This window comes from Petaurus breviceps, unplaced genomic scaffold (genome assembly GCF_028583685.1).
Source record: "Petaurus breviceps papuanus isolate PSGF00001 unplaced genomic scaffold, PetGlider_PUasm1.0 181, whole genome shotgun sequence".
NCBI classification, from domain to species: domain Eukaryota; kingdom Metazoa; phylum Chordata; class Mammalia; order Diprotodontia; family Petauridae; genus Petaurus; species Petaurus breviceps.
This window is the reverse complement of record NW_027185784.1, coordinates 24,382,596-24,406,001: the sequence shown is the minus strand read 5'-3', so window position 1 is coordinate 24,406,001 and position 23,406 is coordinate 24,382,596. Positions and strand designations below refer to the sequence as shown.

The 23,406-nt window shown below is 39.9% G+C and overlaps 1 protein-coding gene across 4 annotated transcripts in view; it reads left to right on the top strand.

Annotated features, from left to right (window-relative positions):
- The first annotated feature begins 4,227 nt into the window (after positions 1 to 4,227).
- SLC37A3 (solute carrier family 37 member 3) overlaps positions 4,228 to 23,406 on the top strand; it is a 45,297-nt gene continuing 26,118 nt past the window's right edge. For 3 of the 4 annotated variants that reach the window (XM_069087354.1, XM_069087351.1, XM_069087353.1), the window contains exons 1-5: positions 4,228 to 4,374; positions 11,106 to 11,271; positions 14,385 to 14,499; positions 21,105 to 21,197; positions 22,094 to 22,177. In XM_069087354.1, the coding sequence (XP_068943455.1) occupies positions 11,183 to 11,271; positions 14,385 to 14,499; positions 21,105 to 21,197; positions 22,094 to 22,177 (381 nt within the window). In that variant the 5' untranslated portion in view covers positions 4,228 to 4,374; positions 11,106 to 11,182. The other variant, XM_069087352.1, reaches the window with a different exon arrangement.

The following is a 23,406-nucleotide window of genomic DNA, read 5'->3' as shown; positions in this document are numbered from 1 at the left end:
AGAGAGAGAGAGAGAGAGAGAGAGAGAGAGAGAGAGAGAGAGAGAGAAAGGAATGGAATAGAAAAAAAGTGAAAAATCCAGACTTAATAAATTGATCTCTTCTGGGGGTGATTACCCACTTAATACAAGGATTCACATGGGGATTTCTTCAAATAGCAAATACCACTGCACTGACCACATAACTAGTATTTGTCTTTTAAAAAACAATTTACATATAATTTTCCAGAGACTCGTATAAAAATGTCGCTTGTATAAAAGGTCTAGTATAAAGGCTTTGGCCCAGGGTGCCAAATCTGGTCAAATTCTCCTAATAGCACTTGCAGTTTTTTAGTACCTCCTTACCTGAGACAGGACCTGGATTTAATTTGGAATTGGGAACTCCCAGGTGAGGCAAGTTCTCTAACCAGGTAGATCAGTACCTGCCCTATAGTTGATAATTAGAGAGATGTCTGGGGCACCTAGAGGTTAAATGACTTGTCAAAGGTCACTACTAAATAGTAAAGCAAGAATATGGATAGGGATGGGGACTTGTGAGCTTGAGTGTTTGAACCTCACAAGTGAGGAAACTCCAGACAATGCAGTTCAGTATCTTCTCTATGAAATGACTTGTTAACTGTCACACAAGGAATATGTGTCAAATAGGACTTGAATGGAGGTATTCCTTGCTGGTAGGGTGGTTTTCCTAACCAGTAATCCATTCGTCCTTCTCTCAAAAAAGAATAATTAGTTATAAGAGGAAGCTATGGGGGTGGGGATGAGCAAGCATCATCTGGCCATCCCTGTCCTTGAGCTCAGCCCTGCAGAGTCTGGTCTATTTTGTTGGTTTGTAGGCCTTGAGGGAGAGGAGGATGGGGATTCCTAGTTACAGCTCTGCTCAAAGGTGGTACTGATTTAAGATTTTTTTATGTTTATGTAGAGGAGGAGGAAGAGGCCACCAAAAGCAATGTAGCAATGTAGGCTGAAGCTTTTGATCTATTCCTCAAATAAACTGTAGTTCAAATGTATGACTCTTTAAGGAGGAGAGCTGGGGTAGAGAAAAGATGTTAAAATTTTCATTGTGCTAGGCTTCCATCACCCTTTATAAAGCTTTTTCCTGCATCATCTCACTTGTTCTTCCCAAATGTAAGGTAGGAAAGATAGGAATTATTGCCTCCATTTTGCAATTGGTTTTTGAGGCTCACTGACTTCCCTGAATTTACAGGGCTTGTAAATTGCTGAGCTAGAACTAGAACCCGCATCTTTGGACTTTTAAGAAAGTTTACTTTTCAGTATAGGTTGCCTCTTTATAGTTATGTTGATCCTCCATTGGAGGGTGAAAATTCCTTTCAGGACATAGCCTTGATCTACACCCCACCCCTTTTTCAGCTCAGTTCCTTAGGTCCCTGAAATTGTGAAAAGCACTTGGGATTCACTGTCAGGGACATTTGGGAGGAGTTTGTTCTATTGTTGGATAAAGGACAAAGGCTTAGAGGTTAAAACCTATATATTTTTTAGTTATTTTTTTTAATTAAAAAATATAATCATGTATTTAATAATTTCATGCATTAGCCATGTCCAAAAAAGAGACAGAAAGAAAAAGAAAAGAAAATGTGCTTCTATTTGTACTCTGAATGCATCTGCTTTCTATCATGAGGTGGATAGTATGCTTCATTATAAATTCTTTGGAAGTGTGAAAGCTCATGCTTTTAAAACAGTGACTCCAAATATTCCCAAGTTAGAAGAGTTAGAGGAAATCAGTGTAGGGAGAGAGAAAGGTGAAAATATTCTTCTATTAGGCTGATTTAAATTTGGCCACTATATCATGAGAATCATAGTATCATAGATTGTTAGACCAGGACAGGGTTTTAGAACTGATCTAGGCCCACCTTCTTTTCATTTTGTGTTTTTTATTTGTTTTGTTTTTGGAGGGCAATTGGGGCTAAGTAACTTGCCCAAGGTCACACAACTAGTATTTTTTGTGTTAAGTGTCTGAGGCTGGATCCCAACTCAGGTCCTCCTGACTCCAGGGCCGGCACTCTACTTTTCATTTTGTTTTTACCCTGCCACAATGTGAGATGGTTCTGGTTGTTAATGGGACATCTGTGGGAAGAGCCCTGGTCTTGGAGTCAGAAATTGTGTTGGTTGCCCAGGTGCAACCAACTGCCTGATCCTCAGTTCCCTTTCCTATAAAATGGGCTTAATAAGTATTGTACTATCCACTGAACTGCTAAATAAATGTGGCTTATTATTATTATTTTTTTTGCCTTTTTGGAGGGCAATTGGCGTTAAGTAACCTGCCCAAGGTTACACGGTTAGTGTGTTTTGTGTGGGTGTTGTTTCTGTGGCCGGAAACGAACTCAGATCCTCCGGACTCCAGGCCGGCGCTTTACTCACTGAGCCACCTAGCCGCCCCCATGTGGGTTATTATTATAACCATATATCAGGAAAGGAGGGGAGTCTTTCTCCCTTAAGGGCTACTTACATTTTAACATAATGTTTTAGGACTTAATTTGGGGGAGAGAGAGAGAGAGAGAGAGAGAGAGAGAGGTGTAGATCACCTAAAGAGGTGGCTAAGGTAAAGATCACCTTAAATAAGGTGGGTGGAAGGCGAATAACTTGTAATAACAAAGCCACTTGCTCTAGGAGAGGATAAGACAGTAAATAATGAAAGGACAGCGTATTAATTTTTTTAAATGATGAACTTATTAAGCATGAATAGAAATGATTGTACATGAGACAGATTTCTTTCTACATACAATTTGTACATTAATTTTTTAAAACATGGACAAGAACTGGGGGAGGGGAGGAAAAGGAAAGCTTTTTTTTCCTATTTAATTATTCATGAACAAAAATTCCTTCCAGACAAGATCAACAAAGCGCTGTTACCATAGGGACACATCAATCTCCTAAGCTGTGAATAGTAATCAGCTTTGCAACACTGCTGCATTTTCACAGTTGGTATTTCTTTTCCATTTAACAGGCAAATAACAGTATTTTTTTTAAAGGTGTTCATTCTCTGTGTCATACTCCCTTACAACCATGACAATTCTCTCCCTCCCTCAACACTTACACACTTAGGTGAACCCATTCTGAAAGCACTCTCTTGGTTTATCGGTTGTTTTTGCCAGGCACTACTTTGCTACCTGAAATAGAATTAAACCAGTTATAGCTGGAAGAGATCTTAAGAGATTCCAATCCCCTAATTTTAGAAATGTGGAATGATTTCTTGGAAGACACACAGTAAGTCCTCCACCAGTATGACTTTGGGCAAGTCATTTCCCTCCCTGGGGGACTAGTTTTCCTTGTCTGCAAGCTAGCTTCCAGTTCTAAAAATCCTGCAAACCATGCCCTAATGTCATTAAATTGTGCATACCCTTTGAACCAGCAATACCTTTATCCCAAAGAAAGAGCAAAAGAGCCTAACTGTGCAAAAATATTTATAGCATCTTTTTTTTTTTGGTAGTAGCAAAGAATTGAAAACTAAAGGGGTTTGGAAAAAGGCTGAAGACAAATTATATATAGCATACGAACGTATTGCTGCACAGATTCAGAGAAACCTGGAAAGACTTGCAGGAACTTTTGCAGAGTAAAGTGCACAGAATCAGGAAAATGTGTGCAAACAACAGCAAAGTAAAAACAACTTTGAAAATGTTAAGAGCACAGATGACCAATGACCAATCACTATTGATGATGAATTATACCAGAGAGATGATGGACTCCAGATATAGAATGACACACATATTTTTGGATATGGACAATGTGAGAATTTGTTTTGCTAAGTGGCATTACTGAACCTGGAGTAAGGAAGATCTAAGTTTAATTCTAGCCTTAGGTACTTATTAGCTGTGTGACCCTGGCTAAGTCACTTAATCTCTGTTTGCCTCAGTTTCCTCATCTGTAAAAACAGGGGTAATGCTACCATGTAATTCTCAAGTTTCTTGGGAGACTCCAGAGAGATTATATTTGTAAAGAACTTTGTGAACATTAAGGTTCTATGTATAAAAAATGAGGCAATGTGAGGATTTGTCCTGCTTTGACTATGCATAGTTTGTTATAAGGGTTTGTTTTTTTTTAAATTGGTATGGTTGAAGGAAACAAAATAAATACTTGTTCGCTGAAAACATTTTTTTAAAAGAAAAAAAATCCCGTGTTCTAGAGCGACAGGCGAGGCAGATGAGGGCGGGACTACAACTCCCAGAATGCACCACGGCAGCCAAGTCGAGAACCAGGGACTTCTAGCTCGGCTCATGGGTCACGTGGCCGTCCGGAAACACTGGGCTGTCGGCTGCTGCCTGAGGTGAGCTGGCGAAGCCGAGTGGGGCGGCGCGGCGGAGCGATGCCGGGGCAGCGGCGGCGGCTGCAGCGGCGGGACCAGCTGTTAACAATGTGTGTCGGGTAAGAGGCCCCGAGCGGGTGGCGGTGGTTGGACGCAGCTCGGCGGTGCGGGGGAGGGATGCAGCCCGGCTTCGCCTCGGGAACTAGGAGATGCCCAGAGAACGGCGGCGGGGCTGGCGGCCCCCCGCGGTGAGCTCGCGCCCCCTTCCCCACACCCGGGGTCTGTGGGGGGGACGCAGACCGTGCTGGGGCTGAGCCCTGTCCGCGGGGATCGTCGGGGGTCTGAGCCAGGGGAAAGGGGCTGACGGCGGGTGGGGAGGACGGGGAGGCTGGGGCTTGGGGGAGCTGGCAGAATAGCCGTGGGCCCGAGGGCTGAGAGGGTGGGGACGAGAATGACGCGATGGCGATCGAGAAGAGTGGGCAGGGTCAGGAGGGCGCGGGGCCCTGCGGGGTGGGGGGAGCATGGGGGGGGGGGGCTGAGGGGGGAGGGGGGGGGGACGAGAATGACCGCGATGGCAGCGGGGGAGGGTGGGCAGGGTCGGGGGGCGAGGGGTGGGGCTGGCAGGATGGTGACGAAAAAGACGCTTTGGCGTACGGGATGGTGGGTAGGGTGGGGGCGGCTATATCTCGGCCAGAAAGACTGGGGAAGACCCTGACTGTAGGTAGGGTTGCACCCCAGCAATTGCCCTAGGTAAGTGAAGACTTAAAAATGAAGGGGGAGCACTGGGGGTTTCTTTCCTCCTCTCCCACCTCTTAAACCCTACCCTGAGTCAGGCGTCGGTTTGTTATTGAGTCCTAAATTTAGCAAAAGCAAGGAGAAAGGTTTTCGAAGGTAATGGTCTTTTTGGTCGAACCGGAACGTTTTTAGAACTGCTTTTCGGTGGTAAGATATAAAATTAACAATGATGAGGATAAAGGTGTATTCTGATGGGCTGTTCCCTTGGAGTCCTGAGTTCAAAAGCTGCCTCTGATACTTTACTGGGTATGTGACCATGGGCAAGTAAGTTAACCTCTGTCTGCTTTACTTTTCTCATTTGTAAAATGGAGATAACAGTAGCAGCCACCTTCTAGCGTTGTGGTGAGATAAAAATGATAAGAGGCTCACTCAGCTCTTTGCAAATCTTAAAGCATTGTCTGTTTGGAAGGATTTCCTTCATTACCTTGTGAGGTCATTAAGAAGCATGTGATACAGTGGAAAAGTGTCGTGGTTTTGACGTCTGACCCAGCTCTGCTACTTAGTAGGATGTTTGGTAGTTTAGAAGAGAATTTGGTCCTCCTATGTGACCTTAAAATCACAAATCACCGTTGGCCTCTAATTCCTTCTCTGTAAAATGGACTTGGATTAGATGACCTCTGAGGTCCTTTCCAGCCCGACACTTATAGGAATATGAGATGGGTATTCAAGAATTATTATACCCATTTTACAGATAAGAACACCTATGCTTACTTGAGCTAGGATTTGAACCTAGGTCTTTTTTTAGGTCCATTTCAGCTGTAAAATCATATACTCTCAAGACTGATCTTGGCCTTTTTGTAGGACCTGCCATCCAACCATACCAACATCCACACATGTTTAAATGACTTTGAGGGATTTTTGGGTTTTGACTCTTTCCTATATCTCTTTTACATTAATTTTACTACAGACCAAAGGTTTACATAGTTCTGCATCTTTTAGGATCTGTTTTTGTTCATGTTTATAAAGATTCTAGTTTGTATGTGTGTATATACATATATATGCATGTACACATACATATATGCAAATACACATATACATTCTTAGACTTGGATTTTAGAGTTTTGGCATACATTTAAATCAAATTAAGAGGAACAGTTTGGTTTCTAGTTGGGTGGGAGAATTCTCAATTGTTAAAACTCCACATCTATCATAATAAGTTTGATCCAGGTAGAATTATCTGTTTAAAAAAAGACAAATTTGTATGTCTAAATTTTCTCAAATTTTGTTACATCTCTACCATTGGCCTTTTTCCCCATCACTCACAATTCACCATCCTAAATTAGGTCTTCAGTAGCCTCCTTATTGGTACTCTGTCTCTACTCTCTCCCCTCTCAATTTTATCCTTCCCACTACTGACATATTTATTACCAAAGCACAGGTCTGACCATGTCACCGCCTTGCTCAGTAAGCTCCAATGGCTAGCTCTTGCTTCCAGAATTAAATATAAAATTCTGTTTGGTTTTTTAAAACTCCTTCTGATCTGGCTCATAATCTACCTTTCCAGGCTCATTTCAAGAAGTTTTTCTTTGTGTACTCTACATTCCAGTCATATTGGCCTACGTGATCTTCCCAGTTTGTAACATTCTGTTCTGTACCTTGACTCAGGCTTTCTGGAAAGCAGCCCCTCCTCACTACTGCCTCTTAAAGGTAGTAGATAGAGTGCTGAGCCTGGAATCAGGATGATTTGAATTCAAATTCAGTCTCAGACCTAATAGCTGAGTAACTTTAGGCAAGTCAGTTAACCTCTTTGCCTCAGTTTCCTCATCTGTAAAATGGCAGCATCTCTTGAATATACCCTCTTTCTCTCCTCTGACACTGTCACTATTCTAATGCATGCCCTCATCACTTCATGCTTGAATTGCTGCAATAACCTGCTGGTGGATTTGCCTACCTCAAATCTCTCCCTCTTCCAATCCATCCATTTTCCATTCAGCCTGTGATTTTCCTTAAACAGAGGTCTGATTGTGATCATGAACACACACACACAGACATCCACACACATCTGCTCCTCCCCCTCCTCCTCCTGCTGCTGCTGCTGCTGAACAAGCTCCAGTGGCTTCCTATTACCTCCAGGAGCAAATACAAACTTCTCTGACATTTAAAGCCCTTTGTAACCTACCCCCCTCCTACCTTTCAGTCTTACTCCCTGACACATATTCTTCCATCCAGGGACATTGGCCTCCTGGCTGTACCATAAACAAGACACTCCATCTCTCAGCATTTTCTGTCTGATTCCCATGCCTGGACTGTTTTCCCTCAACTCTACCTATTGGTTTCCCTGGCCCACCCCCTACAGGAAGCCTTTCCCCACCTCTCTTCATCCCAGTGCTTTCTCTCTTATTCCCTGCTTATCCTGTGTAAAGATTATTTGTGGTCTTCCCATGAGATTGTTAGCTCCTGGAGGGCAGGGATTGTCTTTTGCTTCTTTGTATCCCGTGCTAAGCTCTCTGTCTGGCTTGTAGTAGGTGCTTAGTAAATGTTTCTTGAATTGAGAATAATCAAATGAGGTAATATTTATAAAGTGCTTAGCACAGTGCCTGGCATGTAGTAGGTGCTAGAGAAATACTGGTTATTATTATTATTATTACCATAGGATCCCCAGCTTGCTTCAAAACTCATTTCATTTGCCACATCCTAGAGGAAGCAACTCCAAATTTTCCCCTCCTGGTAATTATTTTGTCAGTACTTTTCTATGTCTGTAGGCTCCTTGAGGATAGAGGCTTTTATTTTTTGTCTTTGTATATGCAGGACCCAGCACCAGTACCTGGCATATAGTAGGGGCCTAAGAAAAGCCTGCAGAATTGAATGAGATAAAAGTAATGTGCAGTCATCCGTATCCTGAGGAGATAGTGTTTGGATTATTCTATTGATTTACATGTAAAATATCAAAAATAGATGAGCTGTACTGTCACACACTCACCCAGCTTCCAAAATCACATAGTTAGAAGGGAACTCAGAGTTCTGCTAGTTTAACCCAAAGTAAAAATTCCTTCCTCCACAGCTGCTCAAGTAGTCCAGGATTTGTTCTGTAAAACTTGGATTCAGTCAAAAGACTGCACTTAAGGATCTATCTAGATGGTGACTTGGGGCCTCAAGGCTGAAGGTTCTCCACCCTGGCTCCAGGACAAACCATTCTGCCTTTGGATAGTTCTTAATGGTTAAAGTGTTTTCTTGCCTTTGGTCAGTGTTGTCTCTTTGAAACATTTTTTTTACCCACTTTTCTTAGTTTTGTTCTTTGGGACTAATCCCTTTTCCACATGACAGTTCTTTAGATACTTGAAGACAGCCTCATATCCCTCTTTCTCTCTACCCTGCCCCCTCCTGCCCCCAAATCCCTTTTCTTTTTTTAAGCCAACACATCCGCTAGCACCATCAGTGGATCTTTTGTATGATATGACTTTCTGTTCTGGCTTCTTAACCATTCCGAGTTCCCTCCTCTGGAAGAGTTGGAGCTTGTTATTAACCTTCCTACCTGGGTGGCAGCTAGGTGACTTAGTGGATAGGGCATTGGACCTGGAGTCAGAAAGACTTGAATTCAAATCCAGCATTAGACACTTACTACTTGTGACCTTGGGCAGCCACTGGAAAAGGAGATGGCAAAGCACTCCAGAAAACTCCAAGAAAACCCCATAGACAGTGTGGTCCATGGGGTCACCAATAGTTGGACATGACTAAATAGCATCAATACCCTTCCTACCTGAATCAGATCTTAGGTACTTCATATATTGTCTGAGGAGGACAGAATGTAGTAGGACTTCCTCCTTTTGAAAAAGATGCCTTGGCGCAGTGAACAGAGCACGGGCCCTGGAGTCAGGAGGACCTGAGTTCAAATTTGGCCTCAGACACTTCATACTTAATAGCCATGTGACCTTGGGCAAGTCACTTAACCCAATTGCCCTCAAAAAAAAAATATGCCTTTATTTGTGCTTCCAGATTACTTTTTAAATTTTAAATTTTTTTTTTACTTTTTGGAGGGGGGAAAGTAGGGCAATTGGGGTTCAGTGACTTGCCCAAGGTCACACAGCTAGTTTTCCTGTTATGTGTCTGAGATCGGATTTGAACTCAGGTCCTCCTGACTCCAGGGCCAGTGCTCTATTCACTGTACCACCTAGCCACCCCTTCCTGATTACTTTTGCTTTTAAGTCTTCCCCTCCCTTATTTTCACAAAGTCTTTTGTCTAGCCATGTCTTCCTGATCTATATTTATAGTTAGTTTTTTTAACTCAAGTGTAGAATTTTGTATTTCTCGCTTTTAAGTGTAATCTTTTTAGATTTAAACCAGTTTCTACTTTGTAGAGATGGTACTTGACAATTATGTATTGTGTTTAGTGTTTATCTCATTTAATCATCACTACACTATAAGATATTTATTATATATATTAATATTTTCATTATACAAATGAACAAACTTCAGGGATGTTCAGTGACTTAATAATATAAATAGTGCCTCCCAAAAATAGTGCCTGAGGCAAGATTCAAACCCAGGTGTTTTTACTTCTCCTGTGTTCAGAGGTTTCCAACTCTTGGTGACCAGATTTGTAACAACATATACAAATTACTTTAGCACTCTTAGAAAGGTGAATTATTGTTGAGTTGTTTCAGTCTGGTCTGGTGCTACCCGACCCCTTTGGAGACTTTCTTGGCAAAGATACCGGAGTGCTTTGACATTTCCTTCTCCAGCCCTTTTTACAGATGAGAAAATTTAGGCAAGCAGGGTTAAATGGCTTGCCCAGGGTCACACAGCTAGTAAGTGTGTGAGACTAGATTTGAACTTAGGAGTCTTCGTGACTCCAGACCTGGTGCTCTGTCTACCAAGCCACCTAGCTGCCCAGCTCCTGGCCTGTACCACGCTACTCTAGTGATCTTTTAAAATTCTGACTCTTATCCAATATATTACTTTTCCCTCCCACTTTTTCTTTGCATGTTTAATAAGCATCTCATCTATATCTTCAAATTATTGATGAAAATTTTTCAACAGCACAGGGACCAGACCAATTCTTGGGTTCCTCTGCTAAGGATCTCCCTGCCCATTGACATCAATGACTATTTTTTTAGCTTCAGTCTTCTTCCAACCACTTCTGAATCCACCAGGCTATTATCATCTAGTCCCTATCCATCCATCTTGTCTACAAAGTTAACATGAAAGATCTTGTCAAATACCTTGCTGAAATGGAAGTTTACTATATTATAGTATTCTTCTGATCTACCTGTTTAATAACTGTCAAACAAGCAAATGAAATTAGTCTGGTTGATCTGGTTGGAACTGTGTTAGCTCTTAGTGATTACTTTTCCCTTTTTGATGTTTTAGTCCCTTAATAATATGTTTTAGAATTTTGCCAGGTATCAGAATTAAGCTCATTGGCCTGTAGTTTCAAGAATCCATTTTACCTCCTTTTTTTTCTGTCCTGGAAGATCAGAACAACATTTATCTTGTTCTTGTCCTTTAGCACCTCTCCCATGCTCCTAAATTTATGTTTTCCCATCAAAATATTTCTAATTTATTTATTTTTAGTTTTCAACATCATTTCCACAAGATTTTGAGTTGCAGATTTTCTCCCTATCTCTCCTACCCCCCACCTCAAGATGGCAAGCATACCGAACAGCCCTTCCCCCAGTCTGCCCTCTCTTATTACACCCCCTCCATACTTCTCTTTTCCTCTTTCCTCCTTACGTTCTTGTAGCAAAATATTTTTTTAAATGAGGTCCTAAATAAATTTACATCCTTTAAGGCTTTTAGGTATTGTTCATCTATAATCAGGTAAAAACAAAGTAAGATAGAAGTTATTGTGAATGCAAACTTGGAAGATGCTATTGTTCTTTGGTCTGGTAATTCTCTTGTAACTTTTATAGTATATTTGACAATATCAGTATTTTGGTAATTTTTTCATTATTTTAATAAGAAATGCCTAACACAATTTTGTTAGGATTGGCTAAAGGCCATTATATAAGCATGATATAAGCCTGAGTAAATTTATATTTCTTCATACATTTTTGGTTGATCTGTTCAAATGACCTTTATGAATTTCATTCTGATAATTTTTTTTTTGTCTTGCCAGACAGGAAAGATGATCTGAATCATTTCACCTTCTAAGCATTAAGATCAAGGTTCAAGTGGAAAGGACAGGAAGAAAGCATGGCTGGACCCAGTACTTTTCAAAGTGGGTCTTGGATATCCAGATTTACTCATCATCATGTTGTTGTGTTCCTGCTTACTTTCTTCAGGTAGGTGTATTGTTGAAATTTGTTCTTCTGATTTACTTTTGGTTCACTTTGAATTAATGTTTCTATGTCATTAACTCCCAAATCTGGCCTTGACCTCTTTTCCAAATTCCAAACCACAACTCCAGCAGAATACAGGACATATATCTACCTGGATATCCCATTGCTACATCAAATTTAATTTTTTTTTCCTCCCACAGTATTTCTGTTAAGTATCAACATATTATTTTGTATCTTTATTATTTGTAGTTATTCTGTCCCCTTATTAGTTCATAAATTCCGTGAAAATGGAGATCTTCTGTTAAGACTTTGTATTTGCCAGTATAGGGCTTTGTACACAGTGGGTGTGCCTAAGCAGTGAATGCCAAGGCTTGGAATCTGAGAGCTGCTTCTGTTTGCTTATGAGAATGCAGGGCAATTGGGGTTAAGTTTCTTACCCAAGGTCACATGGCTAGTAATTGTTAAGTGTCTGAGGCCGGATTTGAACTCAGGTCCTCCTGACTCCAGGGCCAGTGCTCTATTCACTGTGCCACCTTGCTGCCCCAAATTTAACTTTGAGCTGCTTATTTTCCCTCTAGACCTCTTATTTTCAAACTTAGCTGCTTTTTTTCATTGTTGACATTAGTTCTTTATTCTCCTACATTCCAAGCCTTAATCCTGTCTTTACTGCTTTCCTCTCCTTCACCTCTAACATAGTTATCAGATCCTATTTATTCTGCCCTCTAATGACTCTTGTGTCCATTTTCATCCATTAGTTTTCCTTAACCTTGTATAGGTTTTTATTTTGACTTGATGATATTGCAATAGCTCCATAACAAGCCTTTCTGTGTCTGTTCTCTCCCCTTTTCATCTCCTATTCTCTCTTTATCTTTTATCAGCTTGCCAGATTTATCTTACTTTTTCTTAGATCTTTGCTTAAACTGTGGATCTCAACCCCATATAGGGTTGTTAAAAATTTGGAAACAGGAAAAGGTTTCTGAACTCACAATGACCAAAAATTAAGTCAAAATCAAACATTTCTGGCAGCGCTTGCCCAGGTTGTATCCTGTAGCTTCCCTGCAACCTTGGTTCTAAACACCAAGCAGGGGCACTTTGCACTGTGCATGCCCTCAGGCTACACAGCGCCAACTAAGGCTGAGGGAAAGGGGTCATGCAAGGAAAAAATTAAGAAGCCCTGGCTTAGATCAGTACATTGTCATAGCTCTCTTCAAAACTTCTCATTGGCATCACGTTGCTTACCGAATAAAGTTCATATTGCTTAGCTTAAAATTAATGTCCCTACAAATCCAATGCTGTTCCATCTCTTTGGCCTTATTTTATGCTACTCCTGCCTTCCACTTGTAATCACCTAGTTCATTGTGCTTAATCCTGTATACCAAAGGTGTCAGACTCATGGCCTACAAAACTCCTGAGTGCAAACCAGATTAAAATGTAATTGAGAAATGTTTAAAAAAAGAAATAAAAATGTATCACATATAATGTTAATTTGTGATTTTTCTAAGTCAATATGCAGCAGCAGGGACCTGAATCTATTTGAATTTAATACACCTGCTATATACATTCTTTGTTTTCCTACTTCTTTTGCTTTATTCATGCTGTTCCTTCTTCTTGGAATGTGAGCCCTCACTTCATCAGTAAATTTCCTCCCACACTATTTCTGTTAAGTATCAACATATTATTTTATATCTTTGTTATTTGTAGTTATTCTGTCCCCTTATTAGTTCATAAATTCCATGAAAATAGGGATCTTCTATTTAAACTTTGTATCTGCCAGTATAGGGCTTTGTACACAGTAGGTGTGCTTAAGCAGTGAATGCCAAGACTTGGAATCTGAGAGCTCTTCTGTTTGCTTATGAGAATCAGGTGCTTAGGAATAGGTTTCTTGAATAGTGGAAACTGGAAGAGCTCATTTCTTTCATTCTTGTTGTTTCTAGTGTTCTGGAAGCAGTTATTTGTGAATCTTTCCAAGATTCCTCTTAAGATAATGCTTTGGTGCTTGCCAGTGAGAAATCTCTGAGAAGGCCAGTGACTGTAACAGAGATTCCTATGTTAGCATTGTGTGACCCTAAGGGGATCCATAGCAACAGATCATATGGGCCTTATCTTTGTTGTGCTTCACATAGGATACTCTGTTCCTATGTCTTTGTATTGGCTGACCCTATACCCAGATTGCCTTACCTCCTGCAATCTCTTTTTCTTTAAGATGCAGCTCAACCACCATCTTGTCCACGAAGCCTTTTCTGACTCCCCCCTGCCCAATTGCTAGTGCCCTTCTTCCTAAACTACCTTTTATTTAATTATTTTGTTTATCTTTATATTTATTAACTTTATGCTATATATCTGTATGTCTCTTGCTGTATGTTTTGTATGTAATTTTTTCCTTGCTAAGTAGAGGTTGTTACATTCTTTATACTTATTTCTCCTGGGCCTGGTACATGGTAAGCATTTAATAAATAGTTGTTGATTAATTAAACTAATAGTGTCAGGGATAAAAAGATTTCAGTGCTTGAAAGCCAGCAATTCAGCCATTTTGGTTGCTGCTCCTAAAGAATAGAAGTCAGAATTTTTATTTACTTGAAATTGAGTTTCATTAAGTAATCCCATTTTACTAAATGCAAGATTAAGAATATGATTATGAGAAGCTATTAGTTTAAAAATGGAGTCAGTCTTGTTGAGGTATGTGTGTCAGTACAGGATAATGATGAATGATATACAGTAGACTAGTTATTTACCATGTTGCTTAGAGGAATTGCCCATTTTTTTTTTAAATTTAGCACTTGTTTTTTATTTTATTTTTTGCTTTTTTGGAGAGGGGAAGGCAGGGCAATTGGGGTTACCAAAGGTCACATGGCTAGTAAGTGTTAAGTGTCTGAGGTTGGATTTGAACTCAGGTCCTCCTGACTCTAGGGCCCGTGCTTTATTCACTGTGCCACCTAACCACCCAGCCAACTCTGTTCTAAGGCAAAACTATTTTACTCCATAGAGAGAAAACTTTTGTGAAAACTTTTGTAAAAACTTTGGAGTGAAATGAAACCAGATGGGCATATTTACATGATTTTATTGCTTGTTATTCCTTTTCTCACTGTTCACTTGCCTCTGTTTTCTTTATTCGGTAGCTATTCACTTCTTCACGCTTCAAGAAAAACCTTTAGCAATGTGAAAGTCAGCATTTCTAGCCAGTGGACTCCAACGTGCTTAAACAAAACTGTGGTGAAACTGGAGCCTGTAGAGGTAAGGAGAACTGTGTGCCAGAGTGGACTACATCTGTGGCCTCATTTTCTTAAATGTTGCTTATATAGTACTACTCCATTAAGAACCCTTACCTGACTCTCTTTTGTTTGTTACACACTCCTCTGTCTGATTTTCAAGACCCTTAATCTGGTCCCACCTTAATGAACAGATTAATTTCAGTGCTCTAAGAAAAATGCATACTTGATTTTAGTCAGATTGTTCCACAAACATTATGCTTATTTATTCCTTTGAGCACATGCCCCCATTGTTCTCCTCTCCTGGAATGTTTCTCTTCTTCTGTATCTGTTTAATTCCTGCCTGTCCTTCAAGGAGAATCAGGATCAAGCAACTTCTACCTCTTCCATGAAATCTCCAGATCACGCTTACCTTTTTCTTTGAATTCTTATGCGTTTATCTTGAGTACCATAACGGTTAGCATTTTGCTGTTTAATCTTTCCTGATCGTATCTTGCCTCCTAAGTTTTTGGAGGGCAGGAACCAAGCATTATACTTCTTTGGATCTCCTATGTTGCCTAGTACTTCACGGATGCATTATTTATGGCAATGCAGAAGCTCTCCATTGTACTTACTGCACCTTGCTAAAGTGACACCCCCCCCTATCTTTTTGGAAATACTTGGTTGGGTAGGCATTGTCATTCATTTCCAGTGCTCTTGGGTGGGATAATTCAAGACTGATATGGACATACTTGCATAGCTCTATATTGAGATTTTTTTTTAATCGCATGAACTCTGTGTACAGTCATTTAAATTTAAGATATATACATGTATATATTTAGAGCTTTTGGGAAATGATGGGGACGGCAAGCTGGATTTCAGATGGATTCTTTTGTACAGTTCTGTACAGTGCTGTAACTGGCTTTTTTTTTCTTTTTGGAGGGGAGAAGGCAGGGCAATTGGGGTTAAGTTTCTTGCCCAAGGTCACACAGCTAGTAAGTATTAAGTGTCTGAGGCTGCATTTGAACTCAAGTCCTCCTGACTCCAGGGCCTGTACTCTGTTCACTGTGCTACCTAGCCCCCTCAAAAGGGTCTGTCTGCCTATTTTTTTTTTTTTGCATGTAACTGACTTTTTAAATGCCCTTTTTAGAATCATGGACTCTTGAAGTTAGAGTAGGCTTTAGAATCTAGTCTCTCACCTAATGCAGCAGATACCTACATAGCATCATGAACCAGACTGAATGTTTTCAGCCACACAGACCTCCCTTCTTTGTGAAGGGGGCCTTTCCATTTTTGGTAGCTTTAATTATTAGTGAAATAGAAGCATTTTCATATTGAACTGTTCTGTAACTTCTACTTGGTCTTAACCCTTTGCCTGACAACTGCACAGAATATATCCATCAAATTTTGTGTTTGATATCTTCCATTATTTTGATAGTAACTTTGATCCTACAGCCTGCTCTCTTCTCCCCTTCCCCAAAGCTCAGTAATTTTTCTTTCCTAAATTAAGCACTCTCTCTCTCTTTTTTTTTTTTTTTGCTTTTTGGAGGGCAGTTGGGGTTAAGTGACTTGCCCAGAGTCACACGGCTAGTTTTTGTGTTAAGTGTCTGAGGCTGGATTTGAACTCAGGTTCTCCTGACTCCAGGGCCCGTGCTCTATTCACTGCGCCACCTAGCCACCCCTCTAAATTAAGCACTCTCAATGAACTTAGATGGTTGCTGAGGTCCCTTCCAATTCTAAACTGTGATTCTGAGTCATAGGGTATGACTTCTAAACCTTTCATCATCCTGGTTACTCTCTTCAGAACATGCTCAGGTGGTCAGGGTCCTTCTTAATAGTATCCACAAGTGAATATGCTATTTTAGATGTAGTCAGACTAGTGCTAAGTAAATTGAGACTATTTCCTTCCTGGGTATTTATGGTTTCATTACAAAGATAACATTAACTTTTTTTTTTTTAAGAAATCATATATCTCTCACACACACATACACATACACACACAAGCATGTACATTCTCTCAAGGGGATATTTATAGTTTCATTACAAAGATAGCATTAACTTTTTTTTTTAATGAAATCATATATCACACACACACACGCATACACACACACACATACATACACATATGCATACACATTCTCTCAAGGGAGCTCTAGAATGCACACTGACACTCTACATGTAAATAAATGTACTTTCTAAAATTATACCTCTCTCAACTTATTTTTCTGTTGGAAACCCGGACTCCCACTACTGGTGTGTACGTACTATCAAGATAATAAATGTTTATTTAATATATTTCCTATGCTCATAATATTTTATCTGTGACTTGCACATTAAACAACTCAGTATGTACACTCAGACCAGTTCCTGCTTCATTGTGTAATCTTCCTTCCTTGTGTTGTCTTCCTAAAGTAAACCTTTGGTGGATCTTGCTTCTATTATTCTCTTGAGGTTTTACTTTGGTCTTACCTTTTTTTACCGGTTTGGTAGGCAAACAGATCCCCAAGTGGCATTTTGCCTGAGGCATCGTTCTAATATTACATCAAAAAACAAAGCAAAGCAAAAAAAAAAACCAGCTGTAAAAGCCTCTCTTCCTCCTTGTCAGAAGCTGCCAGTTGTTGTGAAAGCAACTTTTGCAAGGAATCTGTTCATCGCTCTGTGAAAAGGAAAAAAAAAAGCCACAGCCTTACAGAACATTTATATAAGGCTTTTGCTCTGGCTGTCTTCATTTGCACTTCATTCTGAAAAAAAGACAGAACCCTTTCACAGTCACTTTAAGTGCATAGCGTTTGGGATCACTAAATGAAAGATATAATTAAAGGGAAATGATGTGGCATCCAACAGTTATCTTTGAAGACATAATTGATCAAAGGACCTTCAGTTATGCCTCTAGCAAGACAAGGCTTCTTTCTCCCTTTCAGAGGGTTTATAGAGTTGGAACTGGAAGGGACTTCAAAGGCTACCCCCTCCTTTTACAGATTAGGAAAAGGAACCCACATAGAAGTGACTTGACCAAAGTCAAGATCATACTGGCCAAGCTGGATTTTTGAAACCAAACCCTCCTGTTTCACTGTATCTCATTGCCTCCTTCCTGTCTTCTTCTCTAGCAGGAACTCTGGTTTCTAATACAGTGCTAGGAGTTTTGACTATAAAATAAACCATAGCTTATATAGCTATAAATCAATCTGTTTTCTAATTACATCTGTTTTTGGTATGGTATTTAATTTCTTGAATCTTGCTAATTTTAAAAATAAATTCTGTTAACAGCGCATGATTTTAGAAGGTTTGCTGAATTCTTAGAGAATTTTTTTTAAGTCTTAAGACCTAATTTTTTTCTCCTAGAAGATAACATTTCTGAAATGTTAATGGAAAATGGGGGGAAAATACTTTAATTTATGACAGTTCTATTTAAAAACAACTCAGGAATGCTTGTAGGTGCAGCTGAATATTTAGAAGAATCACAGAATTTAGATCTGGGAGGAATCTGGTATTTTCTAGTCCAAACTCAGTTCACAGATGAGAAAACAGACTCATAGACATCTGTTATGGGAATGGGAATCTCAAGATCTTCCCTGCCTCTTGGCCCTTTGATAGGCTTAAGTGACTCTGAGAACCTTCCCTGATTTGAAAATATACCTTGCCCCCTAATAGGCTGAATGTAGTCACATGGAGCCTGTGGCAGGAGGCTTGTTTTTCAGGAATGCCCACACCTTGTTATTTTGTGATTGGGCAGTGGGTCAAGAGGGCTGTGACATTCTCTGACCCAGGAGAAGGCTATATATATACCCTGTTGCGAGGTTTTGCTTTGGGGCTCACTTTGAGAAGAGTTGTGTGATTTGATCAGGTGAGACTCTGGGCAGCCATTGAGCCCCCCAGCTTTGAAAACCTAGATGTTGGTGTTTCTCTCTCTGGTAACTGACTAGGTATGGATGTAATGGTCAGACAGCTGGAAGCATGTCTGCTGATGTTTCTCTGTATTTGTTGTCTGCTTGTAACCTCTGTTTGTATTCTCTGAAGTTCGGGGTGCTGACCTTTTTTCCCTGAACTAGGTAAATGATAGATGTTTGATTAAAGCAAGATTGTTAATGCATTTTGAGTTGCTTTCCTTTAGAAAAGCAGATCTAGGAACCTGTACTAGCAGCCATCCTGGGTATGCTAGGGTACTTGCTGCTATAATATCAAGTTGACATGTTATCCAAGGTCATGTCACTATTTAAGTTCAAAGGCAGTAGAACAGAAACTGAGGTCTTATAAATACTATTTCAGAAGACTAGGAAGGCAGATGAGTGTTAGGTGAGAAGAAAGTAAAAAATAGGTGAATAAAAGAGATTTCCTAAATAAATAAGAGAAGTATCCAGCTTAGACAGATTTTATGATGCACAGTGACTACAGATATTAACCTTGTTGGAAGAGAGGGTTCTGGTGGCAGGTGGAGTACCACAGGATTCTGTCATTGACCTTGTTCTGTTAAACTTTTTAATATTGATTCAGATCCATCAACAAGCATTTGTTAAATCCACTGTGTCCAAGGCACTGTGCCAGAAGCATATCCAGAGAATGAAACCAGCCCTCTTCTTGAGGAACCAGATGCCATGCCTAGCAGATTGGCAGATGACACCAAACTTGGAGGGCTAACTATTACACTGGACAATAGAAGGAGGCCAAAGGAAGATCTCAATAGGTTAGGACAGTGGGCTAGATGTAAACAGATAACATTTCATAGTAAAGTCTTAATAGTTAAGTTAAAAAAAATCAATTGTATAAGTATAGAATGAGGCTAGATAGTTAACATAAAAAGGAGCTGGAACTGGAGGGTTTACTAAGTTTGATGTGTCAGCAGTATAAAATGGCAATTAAAAAGCTAATGTAACCTGAGGCCTCCTTAATAGAAGCCTAATGCCCAGAAGGAGAGAGGTTATGGATCTACCTTATTCTTCCCTGGTCAGAGCGTGTCTGGAATATTATGTGCAGTTTGAGATAATAACATTTTAAGATGAATAGTGACAAGCTGGAATGATTCCAGAGAAGAGCAACCAGGATAATGAGGGGACTTGAAATATTACTTTGAAGGTCTTTTGAAGGAACAGGGACTGTTTAGTCTGTAGAATAGAGGACTTTGCAGGGGGATGCAGAGCATAATGGTTGCCTTTGTGCAACTGAAAGGCCGTTATATGGAAGAAATATATTAGACTTATTTTACTTGGCCCTAGAGGGAAGAACTAGGACCTAGGACACACAGGTGGAAATTGCAGAGGTGAATTTCAGGTTGATAAAAGGACAAACTTCTTAACGGTTAGAGCTGTCCAGAAGTGGAATTGCCTTCAGAGCACAGTGAATTCCTCAACCACTTTTAAGGATCTGAACTGTAGAAGATTGAGTTGAACCGATGACCTCAGAGACCCCTTATAACTCTACTCTATGATTGACTTTTTTTCATTTAGAATTTGGAAAGTAAATTTCCCCTTATGTCCGCACTTAATTGTTTACATAAAATGCCCAGTCAGTAACTGCACTGAGCACTGGAGGTACAAAGAAGGGCAAAAGAACCCCTCAAACCTACCCCCACCCCCATCAGTCTCTGCTCTTAAGGCGTGTACAGTCTAATGGGAGAAATAACATGTACATAGGAGAAATATACAGAATAGATGAATGGTATTAATAGCTGTGGAGGGGGAGAGCGGTGTTCAAGAAAGGCCTCTTCTAGAAGACAGAGAACTGAACTGAATTTGAGCTGAATCTTGAAGGAAGACCCGGAAAGCCAAGAGGCAGAAGTGAAGTGGCAAGGCATTCCATGCATGAATAGCTTTTGCAATGGTGTAGAAATGGGAGGTGGAGGGTCATATTTGAGAAACTCCCAAGTAGGTCAGTGTTGCTGGGTCCTTGAGTGTGTAGAGGGGAGTACAATTTAGGAAGACTGGAAAGGTGGGAAGAGGCCAGTTTATGAAGAGTTTTGAATGCCAAACTTGTTTATTTGATCATAGAGGTAATAGGAAGCCACTGGAGCTCTTTGAGCAGGAGAATGACATGGTCAGATGTATGCTTTATAAAAATCACTTTGGCAGCTGAGTGCTCCTATTTGTTTCTTAGGGAGTAGTTCTAATTAATTATATTCATATACAAAGTTTTGTTGAGCTATTCTCCAGTTGAAGACTCACTTTGCTTTTATTTATGTTATGAATTTATTTAGTTATGAATATTTTGATATGTCTGGGATCATTCTTCTGTTGTTGACTTCAAGGTGGCACAGTGGATGAATCACTGGACTTGGAGTCAGGAAGACCTGAGTTCAAATTTGGCCTCAAACACTTAGTAGCTGTGTGACCCTGGCAAGTCACAAGTCTGCTTTAGTTTTCTCATCTGTAAAATGGGGATAATAACAACACCTTCCTCCCTAGATTGTCATAAGGATAAAACATTAAAGAGCTTTGTAAATAGTAGCTGAGGGTGCTGCTGATGTTATGGGCAAGTATTGGAAACATTGGGTCAGCTTAACTGTTGCTGACAAAGTCATTTAATTTCTACTTTTTTACCTATAAAATATGAGTGATACTTTTCATATCTTCTTGACAATGGACTGGTGATAATAAAATGAGATAATGTTTGTGAAAACACTTTGTAAAATAATTGTTATCATGGTTGTTATTATTATAGCTTTGGAACAGGAGCCATTTATTTCCAAATGCTGAAGAAGCAACCCTTTTCCTAGGGACACTGGACACCATTTTTCTCTTCTCTTATGCTGTGGTAAGTTTTAGAATTCCTAGTATGAGGAAATTGAGGGAAGAAGTGGAGGGGAGTGACTCTTTTATTGAATTTTGGTGTTTCATATTTGAACAATGTTGCATTTATTAATGATAGTTACTGTCCCTCCCTGTTTTCTTTCTTAGCACATGCCCAAGAATTCTTTGTATATTAAGGCAGTTTTCCTCATCTTGGACAGTTGGAATTCTCAGTGGACCCTAAAGTTTTTCAGAGACAGTTGCTGACCCTATCTGTGGTGTTTTGAATAACTCTTTAGTGTTGCCATTGGCAGTGAACTATGTGAATAGAGGGCAATGTCTTCCTTCACTTTGGGGGGGGGGGGCTTCCTTATTTATTGTAATCTATGTATTGATAATGACAAAACAAGATGTCGAGGAGATCAGCATTTTACTTTGGATGGCCAGGACATGAGGAATGTTGGATAAGAGTTTTAGAGTAACCTTTAAATGTTTTTGTTAATATGGGCAGTTTCTATAGTATCTTTTCTTGGAAGAACAAAATATAGACTTCAAGTCGAAAGGGATCTTAGAGGTAAACTCCAGGCTACGTTCTTAGGAAGAGCAGGAGTCCTCTCTACAGCACAACTAATAGATTGTCATCCACCTTCTCCTTTGACACATACAGTGATGGAGAACCTATTCCATTTATAACAGCTTTGATTGTGATAGAGTTCTTTACATTCATCTGTATTGGCCTCCCTATAACTTACAGTTCACCAGAATTTTGTGAAGCTGAACTGGACAGTCTAGCCTTGAGGTGAAATTTAAATTTAAAATTATTTTAGTGCATCATTTGCCATTTGAAGCACTTAGCATCTTGTGACTACTTAGTCTTACTCTTATTTAAAGCTTCTAAATAAATATTTTCCCTTTTTTTAGGGTCTTTTCATCAGTGGTATGATTGGAGATCGGTTTAATATGCGATGGGTTCTGTCCTTTGGCATGTGCTCCTCTGCAGTTGTGGTGAGTCTGAAAAATCTAGTGTTTGGGTAAATGTGTTTCCAGATAGAGATAGTTAATCCAGTTCCTTCAGTCTCTCCCATATACAATTTTTTATAAGAACATACCTTGGTTCCAGATTCTTTTCCCTAAGGACTATTTTTATTTAAACAGACCCCAATCTACTCTCGCTGTGAATATGTCTGCTGTGACTTCTTTGTCATTCTGCCTAATGGTGGTGGCCTCTTCTCCTCTCCCCTCCCTGTCTGGACACCCTCCCCAGCAGTAGCTTGCTGCTTCAAATCTCTAATAGAGGGTCTTAGAAACCAGTTAATTCAGTTGACTAGCATTGTGGACAAAGTGAGAATAAAGAGGCTTTGTGCCAGGCCTATGAATGAAGTCTATGTATTTTGTGACATCTACTTTGGTGGCTAAGGGATCTTTTGCTTGCTTCCTGCTGCTCAGCTGGGCTCATGGATAGGTGAGTTTTTACTGTACATAGTTCAGGTAGATATAGATAAGACAAACTGAAGTTTGCTTAGCAAAACAAATTAATGCACACTGACTGTAAAGGTAAATTAGTTGTGTTAACAGGATTCCAGAAGGCTTATTAAAAGTACTTAACCTTGTTTTCAAGGATTTGAGATGTGATGATTTTTATGCAAACAACAACTAATTACAAATAATTTTTAATTGTTAAAGAATCCATAAGTTCCTAGATACACATACATACATACAAATATATGTATATATAAAATATATATAAACATACATATAAATACATGTATATATAAAACTAGGTCTCCCTATCTCATGGGTTTATAGATGGTGCAGTCGATAGAGCACTGGGCCTGAAATCAGGAAGACCTGAGTTCAAATTTGGCCTTAGATACTTACTAGATATACAATGCTGGGCAAGTTCCTTGCCCCTGTTTGCCTCAGCTTCCTCATCTGTAAAATGAGCTGGAGACGGAAGTGGATGGCAAACTACTTTATTATCTTTGCCAAGAAAACTCCAAATAGGATCATAAAGAATCAGACGTGATTGAAACAATTGAACAAAAAATCTAGTCATTTGGGGTTAAAGATTCATTATGGAGGTGGCTAGGTGGCGCAGTTAGTAAAGAGCTGGCCCCGGAGTCAGGAGGACCTGAGTTTGGTTCCGGCCTCAGACACTTAACACCCACACACAAACCCACACACACACACACACACACCCACCCACACACACACACACACACACACACACACAC